The following is a 12,126-nucleotide window of genomic DNA, read 5'->3' on the forward strand; positions in this document are numbered from 1 at the left end:
TTACCAAAGGCAGTTTCATATCATCCACCAAACAACTGAATTGTTCTGCATGGGAAGCAAACTAGGATTTCTCTTTTTTTTTTTTTTTTTTTTTTAAAAAAAAAAAGGAAGAGAAAACAAAGGTCTAGATTCCTGAGATAAGGTGATGAGAGTTTCCTTCACAGCATCCTTATCTCTAGCCCAACTTGTCTAAGGTGAGCTGTGGCTCTGTCTGTCTCACTTTAAAGTCTTATGGTTTTGAACAGTTATTCAGCAGCAATTCTTCTAGAAAGAAGAGCTAGAAGGAAAAAGGGGGGAGGGTGAAAGAAATAAGGACAACACAAACTTGCTAAACTTAGGAGACCAACAGCAGAATTTTTTCAACTAAGCTTAGCACAAGTTCTGAATTTTTAATTTGGCATACTGAGGTGTTGGGTGTGTCAGAAATGAGAGAGGCAGAAACACCTTCCTGGAAATGATGCATGGGAGAACTCGGACTCCATCTTAGGTTTGGATCCATTAGACCCTCTTTTTTATTACTTATGCTATTCATAAATTCTTTTATTAAAAAAAAAAGTGCTGAAATAAACTGCAGATTATTTGCTTTATTTAGGTAACCTTTAAGAATATTGCTAAACCCAGTATGGAATATTTGTTGAAAACAGATGCACCTCTTTATATACTACCTGCCTTCAGAAGTAAAACTCCTAAAAATACAAGTTGCAGAAAAAAGACTGTAAGCATGTCAGCAAATATGCATCCTGTTGCTCAATTCTGATTGCTTGCTATCCTTGTTTCACACTCACTTTATGTAAAGGTTGAAACTGCTTAAATGCTGGAACTGATGAACCTATACATAAATGATTAGGAATGCTTTGCTAATAATTTCCAGTAGGACTCATCACTGAGTTTCATTACGAGCACATCGCTCTCCACTTTGAATGCTACTTAGACTTGTAAAACATTTTTATTGAACAATCCCATTTATTCTTGAAAATAAATTGTCCAGGTCAATTCTGTTAATATTGTCACAGATTAGGTTTTTCACTGTGGATTGTATCAGCGTCTGCAGTGATTGCCTATTGTCTTGGCAGAAAGATGCATTTTGACCATTACTGTCTGCCAGTGACAATTTTTCCCTTAATTTAGGAATTCCTGCTTCTTATGAAGGCCAGCTGGAAGCAGCTAATGCATTACAGCAACTTCCTCAGCTGTTGGCCCTGGGAATATGTATTCTCTCCAAAATATATATCTTTGGCAGGGAATAGAAAGAAGGAATCTTGGGTAATGGGTGTGCATGCCAAGTATAGGGATTGTTATATTTAACGCCTAGGTTTCTGTCCTTGAAATTATGTCTAGAAGAAGTTCAAAAGTAGGACAAAATTCAAACAGGGTGGATAGATTTTATTTGAAAGAAAGAAAAAAATTCAAAAAACATAGCTGTTAACTATATTTATCCAGGATTTTTTGTAATCTTTAGCAGGAGTATTTTACATGTCTTGCTGCTTGAACTGTTTTACAGTACCTTTAGGACTGTGTCCAAAATGCACAGATTAACAGCCTCATAAAAAAACTCTGGCTGCGTATTAGAACATTTAGTCAAAACCTACAAACACAGTTGTCCTATGGGAATTTTTACTAATCAGCTATATGGCCTGAAAGTGTAGGTCATCTGAACAGTCAGGAGTAAAATGCAATTAACCACCAAAAAAGAAAGTATAGTATATGCAAGAGTGACATTTGGGAGGTGGAGGGGGTGAGAATAATCACAGACTCATAGACTAGTTTGGGTTGGAAGGGATCTTAAAGGTCACCTGGTCCCAACTCCCTGCCATGGGCAGGGACACCTTCCTCTAGACCAGGTTGCTCAAAGCCCCATCCAACCTAGCCTTGAACACTGCCAGGGATGGGGTAGCTATGGCTCCTCTGATCTGCTGAATTGATGCAAGTTGCTACAGATTGGAGTGGGCATTTTCTGTAAATTTTATGTATGTAAATTTTATGTTTATATATAAAATCATGGAAAATACAAGCAGTTTTGACAGATAGATTGCTTTCTGATTAAATTCACTGCTTAATGTGTAAAAATAAAAGTATTTTTTGTTTCCTATAAGTTGAAAGTTTTGTTACAGTTATAAACTTGAAAACTCCACTTGAAAGCAACTGTGCAGCTTTAGCTACATACCACAAGTGCTACCTAAAATGTGACAGCTGTACATCCAGTGAGAGGTATTTGCCTCAGGTTGAGTATCTTCAGTGAGAGAAAACCAAAAGTGAGGCAGCCTTAGGAGACAGTTTTGAAAGAATCTGCTTCAGCTAGAATGTACAGATGCATATGAAGTAAAATGACCATCAAAATGAGGGTTGCTCTGAGTTGCATCTGGCTGGTCTGCAGAGTTGAGGTGTTTCCTAGTGAAACTGGACCAAGTCCATACCTCTGCAGAGTGAAAAAGAAAAATATTATTGTGCCTTTTATCCTCAAATATTCAGTGACTGCTCTCAGTTATACCAGCAGTTGGCTGATGTGCATGCAGCACAAATTCAGGTTTAAGACCACTTCACGAAGACAAAGATATATCTCACTGTTTGTCTCTGTAGCTAGCAAATGCACTACTAAATGCCATACCTGAAGTGTCTTTTCCCTATTTCATACCACCTTGAATGTGAGATAATATAGATGTGTTTTGGGTTTTTTTCTGTCTTCCAATCAACAGCATTCTCAATTATGAAGTCAGACACTGCTGCTGCTGCTGATGTGTGAATAGGAAAGAACATAGCTTGACTGTTAGATTCCTGGTTGATTTTAAAAAACTAGGGGGTTTTTTGCAAACTTCATTTGTAAACTGATCAGGCTGGCTTTGAAAGTTTTTATCGTAAATCACAGTGTTGTAGCCCTGCCTCTTCACGGTTTTCCCCAAATATCTTACAAAACTTAATAAATGTTCACAGTTTTCTAAAATTAGAATAAATACAAAGTTAAAAATTAGTAATTTCTGTTAAAAAAATATGAAAAAGGAGGTGAATTTCTTTATTCCCTGCCTTGCCACATATTTGCTATATGAACTAAGACATTTTATTTTGTCATCTTTTGGTGTCATTTTCTTCGTCTAAAGTTGGGATGTTAATAAGTAGATCATGCAAGACTAATATTAATTGTTCGCAAGATGTATACATCGTGGAATAGAAAACTACATTATAATGCTTCATAGCGCTCTTTGAAATATCTCAGAAAGGACAGTAGCAGCTCAGTCATTCAAGGAATGTTAATTCACCAATTACAATTTTAATACCAAAATCTTGCCAAATTCTGCATAGAAATTCAGAGCCTAATCACTGATTAGCTGAGAGACAGTCTGTTTGTTGCATATTGTCTCAGTTGCAGTCATGAGAAGCTTTTGGAGCAGAGTTTACTTGATAGAAGATGTGCCTGTTAGTATAGTGCTCTCCACAAAGGCATCTGCAAGCATGAATTATTATGCATTATGAATTAGCAGATAAACCATTGGAGCCTGTTTTGTCAGCAGAGATCTAGCGTTTTTAAATCCCATTTTCCCCTCCAGTATGCCCAATGGCGAGGTCACATCTATTCATTTTAGGATAACCAAAGGTTAAGGACAAATAAATTATTTTCCGGAAATCTTATGTACCAGATCCACCTGCCTGTCCTATTCTCTTTCTCTGTAACTGATAATATATACGTACATATTCCAAGCTCAAACATGCTGTGATTTTGGTTAATAAACATGCAAGATTTTTACTGAATGGAAAAAAAAAACAATACTATAAAATTAGTCTAAGTGAAGATCATTATGATAATCTTTAAAGATTGTCTTACTGCTTTAAATGTATTATCTTCAGCATATTACTTTCCTGTTTCCTTCATTCTCAGGTGTTGGATTTTTTAGGTTGGTTTGTTGGGGGTTTTTTGTTCTTTTTTGTTTTTTTGGGGGGAGGTTATTTATTTATTTTTCTATTCCATTGTCTCACTTGCTATTACATGAGGTTATTTATTTATTTTTCTACTCCATTGTCTCACTTGCTATTACATGGGGTTATTTATTTATTTTTCTACTCCATTGTCTCACTTGCTATTACATTAAAATATTCCAAAGAGAAACCCATCTGAAATTATGGAGAGGGGAACCCAAGAAGCGGCTGGAATTTTGGCAAGATTATAATCAATGTTCTGGCTGCTACTTGTCATTAAATTTGAGTATACATATCTGGTTATACATATTTACCATTTGCATAATATTGGTCATTATAAGAAGTCAGATTATTTTTAACTGTACCAGGAAAAGGCAGACAATTCAGAAAAAGAGACTTCGTTCAGAGGCTTTTTCTCATGCCATTTAAAAGCAGTATACTAAATTCAAATTTGATGACAGACTTCTACCGTAAAAAGACTTCAGCTGGATTCCCTCCTGTAAACAGCATATTTATTCATATGTTAACCTGTGGTTGCTATTGAATTATGTATTCATAATTAAATATCTTCACATGCTTTGGCTCATGCAGGCTGTATCTGATTAACTTTTCAAGAAATTATAGCTCTTTCTTGACTTTATGGAGTTATTACTGATATACATAACTGAGAACAGATGCAAAATCAAGTCTGCTTGTTGTCTGTGTAGAATGTCTGTGTAGAATACCTCTTTTGTTGTAGCACCCCGTCCTTGTTTTTCTCATTTCAGTATCTTTTTAGATGTTACTTGAAGCCTCCCAAGGAAATGTATTCTGAATATTTATGTAATTAAGATGTTTTAGATAAAAACGTTTTCAGGATTATGTGGATGGTAGCAGTATGAATGTTCAGACAGTGTTCATATCATTCATTGCAAGCAATTTATTACTATTTGAAGATGTCCCCTATAGTAAATTTCTCCAAAACTGTATGAAATTTGTGAGTACTTGAGTCAAAATTGTTAGCAGGTAGCAATTTGTAGTGAAAGTAATAGAACATATATCAATGGACACAAAAGTAATTCAGGTCCTGTGAAATTCTGATCACAAAAGAACAGCGAAGGACAGTGATCACAAAATACAGTATGTATTTTGTTGGTTTGGGATAGGTTTTGTGTGCATCTATACAGCACTGTCCAAGTTTTCATTTTATATATTAAGTTCCTGTGATAGAATTTGAATGTTACCCCCATTACAGTGCTCAGCTGATACATTTTCTCATCTCATTCTCTGTGGCAACAAGATGAGTAGATTAATTAAAGGCCAGTCAGTATGTGTCACGTCTGTTTCATTTGTGGGATACACACAAAAACATGAAGATGTCACATGAAGACAGGAGGCATACACTGTTCAGTAGAAAGAGCACTTCTGCACTGGCAGGAGTAATGGCTTAATTAAAAATGCTTCTCTCCACCAGTATCACTGAGCATTATATTTTTTTCGTTCTCTTTCACCTCTAATAGTAAATCAGGATATGGATATAGGAGAACAGGCCCTGCTCCTTTCAGGCACATTGCTTTGTTTTGCTTTCATCATAGGCTCCACAGAATGGACTTTTACAGTGAAGGATGCTGGAATCAGGCCTTCACAAATCTTAGAAAGCTGCCAACAGAAGGAGCAGCCGTTGATTTCACCTGGTCTGGCATTTCACCTTTATGTTTACAGGCAGTATCTTTCCAATGAATGTATGTGTTCTGTGTGTTCCAGTGCTCCATTACCTGTGGCAAAGGGATGCAGTCCCGAGTCATCCAGTGTATGCACAAGATCACAGGAAAGCATGGCAATGAATGCTTTTCCTCAGAAAAGCCTGCGGCCTACAGACCCTGTCATCTCCACCCCTGCAATGAGAAAATTAATGTTAACACAATAACATCACCCAGGTTAGGTAAGCACTCAAAATTATTCATTCCCTCTGGAAATCTGTTTTTAGTTCTTTCTCTCCAGAGAGTGAAGATTATCCCAGTTTAGAAACAGAGGGCTAGGACTCAGGAGATGTAAATTCTATGCAGAAACTTGTCTCTCTGCTTCAGTTTTCCAGTGTGTATATCAGAGACTGTACCTCAGAATGATGAAGGTTTTTGTTATCCAAGGAAGAATCATGTTATGGATAAAAACATAAATGAAAATATGTTTATATTAGATTATAAACATATATGTTTCTATATATATGATTTAAATTTTATATATAATTTATATATTTTTATGTATCATATGTATATTACATTATAAATTATATAAGATGTTATAAGCATATTATATTTGTTTATATATATATATGTCCACTTAATTTTATAAACCCATCTAAAGAAATTATGTTGTTTTCTCTTTTAAGCTGGGCAAACTATGCTCTCGTGATATTTGTAAGATCAAGGAGGCCGTTATTTGCTCCTTAAATACAAGTAGCTCTTTCCACTTGTCTTTAGTTCAAATGTCTTCAGTCTATGCCTGATGGATCAGAATGTGTGAAGGAAAATTAGTAACATGAAGACATTTACTGTTCCTGGAGGAACTCAGGTTGCTGTTGGTTTATATTACAGAAATTACATTACTGCATGATCACAGAACTGTTAATTTTGTTGCTATTTCCTAGTGGGTTGTTGATGATGGTCTTACTATTAGCTCCGCACACTGTTCATCGGCTCCTTAGGCATGACTTAGGGAGTATTCAAAGGCTTGCTGTAAGACAGCATGCCTTTTCCAGCTGATTTTCCAGAGCCCTTATTAAGAGAAACCCTCCTGTCAAATAGATTACTCCTGCAGGGAAAGCAAGTCTTACATTTCAGGCTGTGTGTAATACTTCTTTTAAGTCAGTGAACCCTGTTTTCTTTGAATCTTTTAACCTTTAAACATTTCTGTGTAGTAGTTATTGTTTCAGCTTGTTGGATGACATCGCATCTGTTGCTTATGGCCCTCTCCTTTGCTATTTCACTCTTGGTTTAAGGTCACCCGTTGTAATTTATCTTAGTTCAACCAATCTGTTAGAATCAAGAGGCTATCACTCTATCACTGATGCTTTCTCTATGGTGAGCTATAAGCATCTTTGTGTTACAGACTAAAGAGAATCACAGGGTTTCACAGAAAAAAAAATACAGCTTCAGATTCATTAAAATTTGACATAATGTGAAGTGCACAAAAAAAAAAAAAATTGGCTATGCTGCCCTCTTAGAATGGATTATGAAGCATTGGTGTCAGTAATCTACAGGTCAACCTCATCCAGCAGGAGTCAGATTCCAATCCAGTAGAAACATTAACATCTCCAAAATACATAGTGCAGTGCTTCTCTTGAATATGATTATTTTGGCCTCCAGTTACATTACTATTATGTAGAATAGATCCTCTGGATTGGGGCACAGAGCTAGCGAAAGCTGATATGGATTACTCCATCTCTTCTCTTTCATAAGTACACTCAGTTTTTTCTCTTTCCCGTCTATTAAAAAAGGAGAGTAACTTAGATCTTCTGTGAGATTAACCTCTTTTCAGTTCAGTGTTTATGATGATTTTTGGATGATGTCTGTTTCTTATGCCTTATTTTTCACTGTTTTCCCATGTTAATTACATGTATGCACTACAGTTTAACTAACAGAATGTGCAAAGTATCCAAATTTGGTACCAGGGTCCTTCTATAATAATCACTGTAAGAGGCTTTTGTAAGCAAAACAGGTGGATAATGAACAGATGACTTCACAAGAAGACAACACAATGAGAATATGCCTGTTTTGTACAACAGGCATACAACAGAAGTCAGGCTTCTGAATCTGAATGTTTATCACTGCTAGAGAGAACTGAATAGTTATAACAACCACGGGAGGAGGTAGGCTAAACCAAATGGTGGCTTTTCAGGCTAGTGTGATATCCTTGTCATTTTAGAAGTTTTCGGAAGAACAGTTCAGTAGCCAGGATACCCAGTTAGAAAGCAGCAATAGACTACTCATACAGCAACCTGAATAACTGGTTGGAGACATGAAAGGTCTGAAAGTAAGGATTAATAGCCTAGCTTTGACATGGAGGTGGAAAGATCCATTAGAGTGATTAAAAAGAGCATGATACAGTCAGACTGATGTAGCAGAAGACAATAAAAAACCACCAACAATATTTTGAATGTACTTTGAGAGAACAGAAAAAGGTAAGGAATGCACAGTGTTTGTGCATTTAGGCCTAGACAAGGATATTTGCCAACATATGAACTGGTAATTGACTCCACACTAAGTTCTGTTATTGTAGATAAAATGGATTTGCGTTAGAAATGTACAATGGGACTTGCTGTCTTCAAATCTTGTAAAAGTGCCTCGTATTGTGGCATCTGTAGTGTTCAGAATAGCAAGAAAGTATGTTTCTGGTCCTTTGATCAAAAAAGCAAGACAAAATTAAAGGTCTTGTAGATTATTTCACTTACAAAGAAAGATGATGTAAGACATCATGTAGTTTTGTTCAGTTTCCATTTATGACAACATGACACAAGGACTTGATTTCTTGAGTAAAAGCTGATCAGAAAACCAACAGCAATCTCCATGCCTTAATTCCTACATTTCCCTACCTGCCTCTGATTAAAAAGGAAATATCCCCCTTGTAGGAGTCATTGAGAACCCTATTTTGGTATTATTCAGGCTGAGGCTTCCTATTTTTCCAGTGGCAACTTCTGTCTCAGGCTAAGAGCAGTTTCAGTTGGAGATACTGCTTCACATATTTTGTTGGACCTGGCTCTGCAGCTCCCATGTAGTCCTGGTCTCAACCCCTACCTGCCTCTGTATAGGGCAGAAGGATGGACTTCATCCTCTCAAGAGACAGCTGCATGAAATTAAACCAATTAGCTTCAGTGTAACTAAATCCAATTTAGAGATTAAGTTGGCTTTAAAAAAATTTAATGTTGAAAATACTTACAGCCAGAGTAATTTTATTTTTTTGTCTTTCTTTTGTGGAATATCTACATCTGTCCTCCTTTCCATTTCCCAAGTTCACTTCTGGTGAACTTGTCACCTTTGCTACCTGATTCCTCACTGATAAACATACCCATAATGTGTATTTTACTTTGCTGTTATTGTTCTTTCCCAGCTGCTTTAACGTTCAAGTGCCTGGGAGACCAGTGGCCTGTGTACTGCAGGGTGATAAGAGAGAAGAACCTCTGTCAAGACATGAGGTGGTATCAGCGGTGCTGTGAGACATGCAGGGACTTTTATGCGCAAAAAATGCAACAAAAGAGTTGACCTCTGTCAGGCTGGCTGGCTCTCAGCTCTTTGCAATCTTATTATTTATAAACACACACACGTACACACACCCACGCTTCTTCAGACCAAATATTATCAGATTACATATAATTTAATCAAATTAATTTATTTTTGCCTGCCAGACATCCTTAATTGTTTTGGTTAGACAGCAAACTTGTTTTAACCTCTGACATTTTTGTACTTAATTTTTATATGAACAATTTTGGATACATTTATCAGAATTTTTAAAAAATAGTAACTAGTATTTTAAATGTTTATTTTCAGTAGGGTCGTCTCTCTGTTGCCAAAACAAAGTCATGTTATCTTGAATTTATTTTAATTTAGCTGAATAGTTTTGTTGTATATAGAAATAAAGCCCTTTTTAATTTTATTCTATTTTTGGCATTTGGAGTCAGAATGATCTTGTGTATTTTGCAACAGATGTTGAGGTGAGTAAGCTAACATTATTGAACAGGTTATTACAGAATGTATTGTGAAATCATTTCATTTGATTTGGAAGCATTGAAGGGGATAATCTACTGTAATTTATAGCATATTATAAACAAAGTTAAAATTGCTAAGTGGAGATTTTGATCATTCTCATGGACACATACTTGAACACAAGTATTGAATCAATGAAACACTGTAGAGATTTACACTGAATCACTGTTGCACTGTTTGAGGTAGTGTAGAAGAATGCAATCCTAGAACTTGTACCATCCTATGAATCCACATCTGTACTGTTTGTAACATGTCACTTAATTTAAACATTTGGGAAAAAAAAACCAACCAACCCCATGCCCCTCTATACCTTTATGTGTCCTTCTGCAGATTTACAAATGGAAGAGTCCCTCCTCCTGCCACTTCTAGGAATTAATCTGTTAAACATTTTCAGTTCTCTGTTGACAGTTTTGAAAATAGCTTTGTAATACTACTTTAGTTTTATCTTTGTTTTATGAAAAAGTCTTTATAAAAATGAAATGTTTTACAGTTTTGTGAAACGTTATGAAACAGCTAAAATTTTCCTTATGAGAAAATACTGTACATGATTCACATGATTTTTACATTTTCAATAAAAAGTAAAGCGTCTTTTGTTGTTTGAATTTTTCTTCTTTTCAGCATCTGTGCCTGGGAGCCCAGTCCTTCAAGCTCTGCATTGCAGCAGGTACAGCTACTGTAGGCCCTACAAGAAGTGCCTTCTACCTCCTGACGTAGGCACCCCTCTGTAGCTGCAGATGGATATGCCCGTGTGGGTTTTGGGAGATGAAAAGTTGTGTATAACAGGGCAATATTCAGTGGGGGAGAAGTTACTTCTCTCAGGTTAGTTCTATAACCTCAAGCAAGAGGAGAGGGGTAGGTCCTCTGCCTCCATTTTGTCATTCAAGCCTTTAGGCACACTCTGAAAATACGTGGGCAATGAAATCCTGAAGGTAAGACAGCCAGAGAATGAGTCTGAAAGGCATCATATTTTCTACACAAAGCAAATAGGGAATGCACCTTTATTTGAGTGATTGTTCATTTTAATTCTTTACAAAGAGCCTACTGTATAGATGTAATTTAGATATCTACACAATTTAATAAACTGAGGTCCCCAGTAAAGACTACGATCCTGTCCAGGAACAATACCTAACTGCAGTCTTAAATCCCATTCAAATCAATGTATGTGCTTTCAAATAGCTGTACTGTGAAAATGTTTGTTTTGGCATCTTATTGCTGTGTATCCAAAACCTGCAACTTTAATGATGTGCTAATATATAATTTTAAATTAAGTATCTCTTGGTTTTGAAAAGGAAAGAAGGAAAGAAAAATAACATTGAGGTCATGGAATGTGCTATTTTGTATAACTAAAAAGTTTCAATGCACAGAAAATTCAGTTGCTCTGGGGCATAACTCCTCAATGTCACAGACAACTGTTTGAAAGTGTAATAGAATTACTCTAGTTGGCAGGCAAAAAAAAACAATAACTATTTTAAATTTTCTGCATACTACTTTAGTACCCAGTCCTGCTAATACTTCTGCTCTCACATAAATCACAAGTAAAAATCAAGCAAAAACATTTCTCCAAACTAGGGGCCAGAGGACAGTCTTTTATCAGCCAGTGATACCATCTGCACAATTCTGAATGCTTATACTTTGTTGTTTCTGAATATTCTCCTAGCAAGAACAAATGATTTATCTCAAAATAGAAAAGTACATTTTAGCTCTTCCTGTATCTTTTGAAAACTGCGGTGACTTGTGCTGAAATCATCCTCCCATCACCCTTATACATCATCATAAAGAAAAAGACTTTTGGATGGGAGCCAGGGATGGAAATTTGCACAGTAAAACTACCTTCTCTTCAAATGTAATGAGTGGAATGAGGATGTTATAATGCTGATAGCTCCAGCACCGATTCCTTCAGCATTTGTAGTACAAAACTATTCATTAAATGTGTGTGAATCATTCTGGAGCAGTTTTGTGTCCACATAGTTTTTTTGGAGCACTTCCTGTATGAAGATAGGCTGAGAAAGTTGGGGCTGTTCAGCCTGGAGAAGAGAAGGCTGCGTGGAGACCCCATAGCAGACTTCCAGTATCTGAAGGGGGCCTATAAGGATGCTGGGGCCTTCATTAGGGACTGTAGTGATAGGACAAGGAGTAATGGGTTAAAACTTAAACAGGGGAAGTTTAGATTGGATATAAAGAAGTTTTTTACTGTGTGGGTGGTGAGGCACTGGAATGGGTTGCCTGGGGAAGCTGTGAACGCTCCATCCCTGGCAGTGTTCAAGGCCAGGCTGGACAGAGCCTTGGGCGACAGGGTTTAGTGGGATGTGTCCCTACCTATGGCAGGGGGTTGGAACTTGATGATCTTAGGGTCCTTTCCAACCCTAACTATTCTATGATTCTATGATTCTATAGCACAAATGTCTCTTCCTTCTGTGCATGAATTTGGAACCAAGTTATCTTACTGCTCTGGTATCATCGTTCAGAGAAACAGCACAGACCA

General features: G+C 36.6%; 1 protein-coding gene across 1 annotated transcript in view; it reads left to right on the plus strand.

The window, feature by feature from the left end:
* Positions 1-9,143, plus strand: part of ADAMTS19 (ADAM metallopeptidase with thrombospondin type 1 motif 19) — a 144,585-nt gene extending 135,442 nt beyond the window's left edge. Inside the window, exons 23-24 of the mRNA XM_065663858.1 lie at positions 5,650-5,827; positions 8,992-9,143. Of these exons, the coding sequence (XP_065519930.1) occupies positions 5,650-5,827; positions 8,992-9,143 (330 nt within the window). The remainder of the gene's footprint in view (positions 1-5,649; positions 5,828-8,991) is intronic.
* Positions 9,144-12,126: the final 2,983 nt, after the last annotated feature.

The sequence above is a fragment of the Lathamus discolor genome, chromosome Z, assembly GCF_037157495.1.
Source record: "Lathamus discolor isolate bLatDis1 chromosome Z, bLatDis1.hap1, whole genome shotgun sequence".
NCBI lineage: Eukaryota > Metazoa > Chordata > Aves > Psittaciformes > Psittacidae > Lathamus > Lathamus discolor.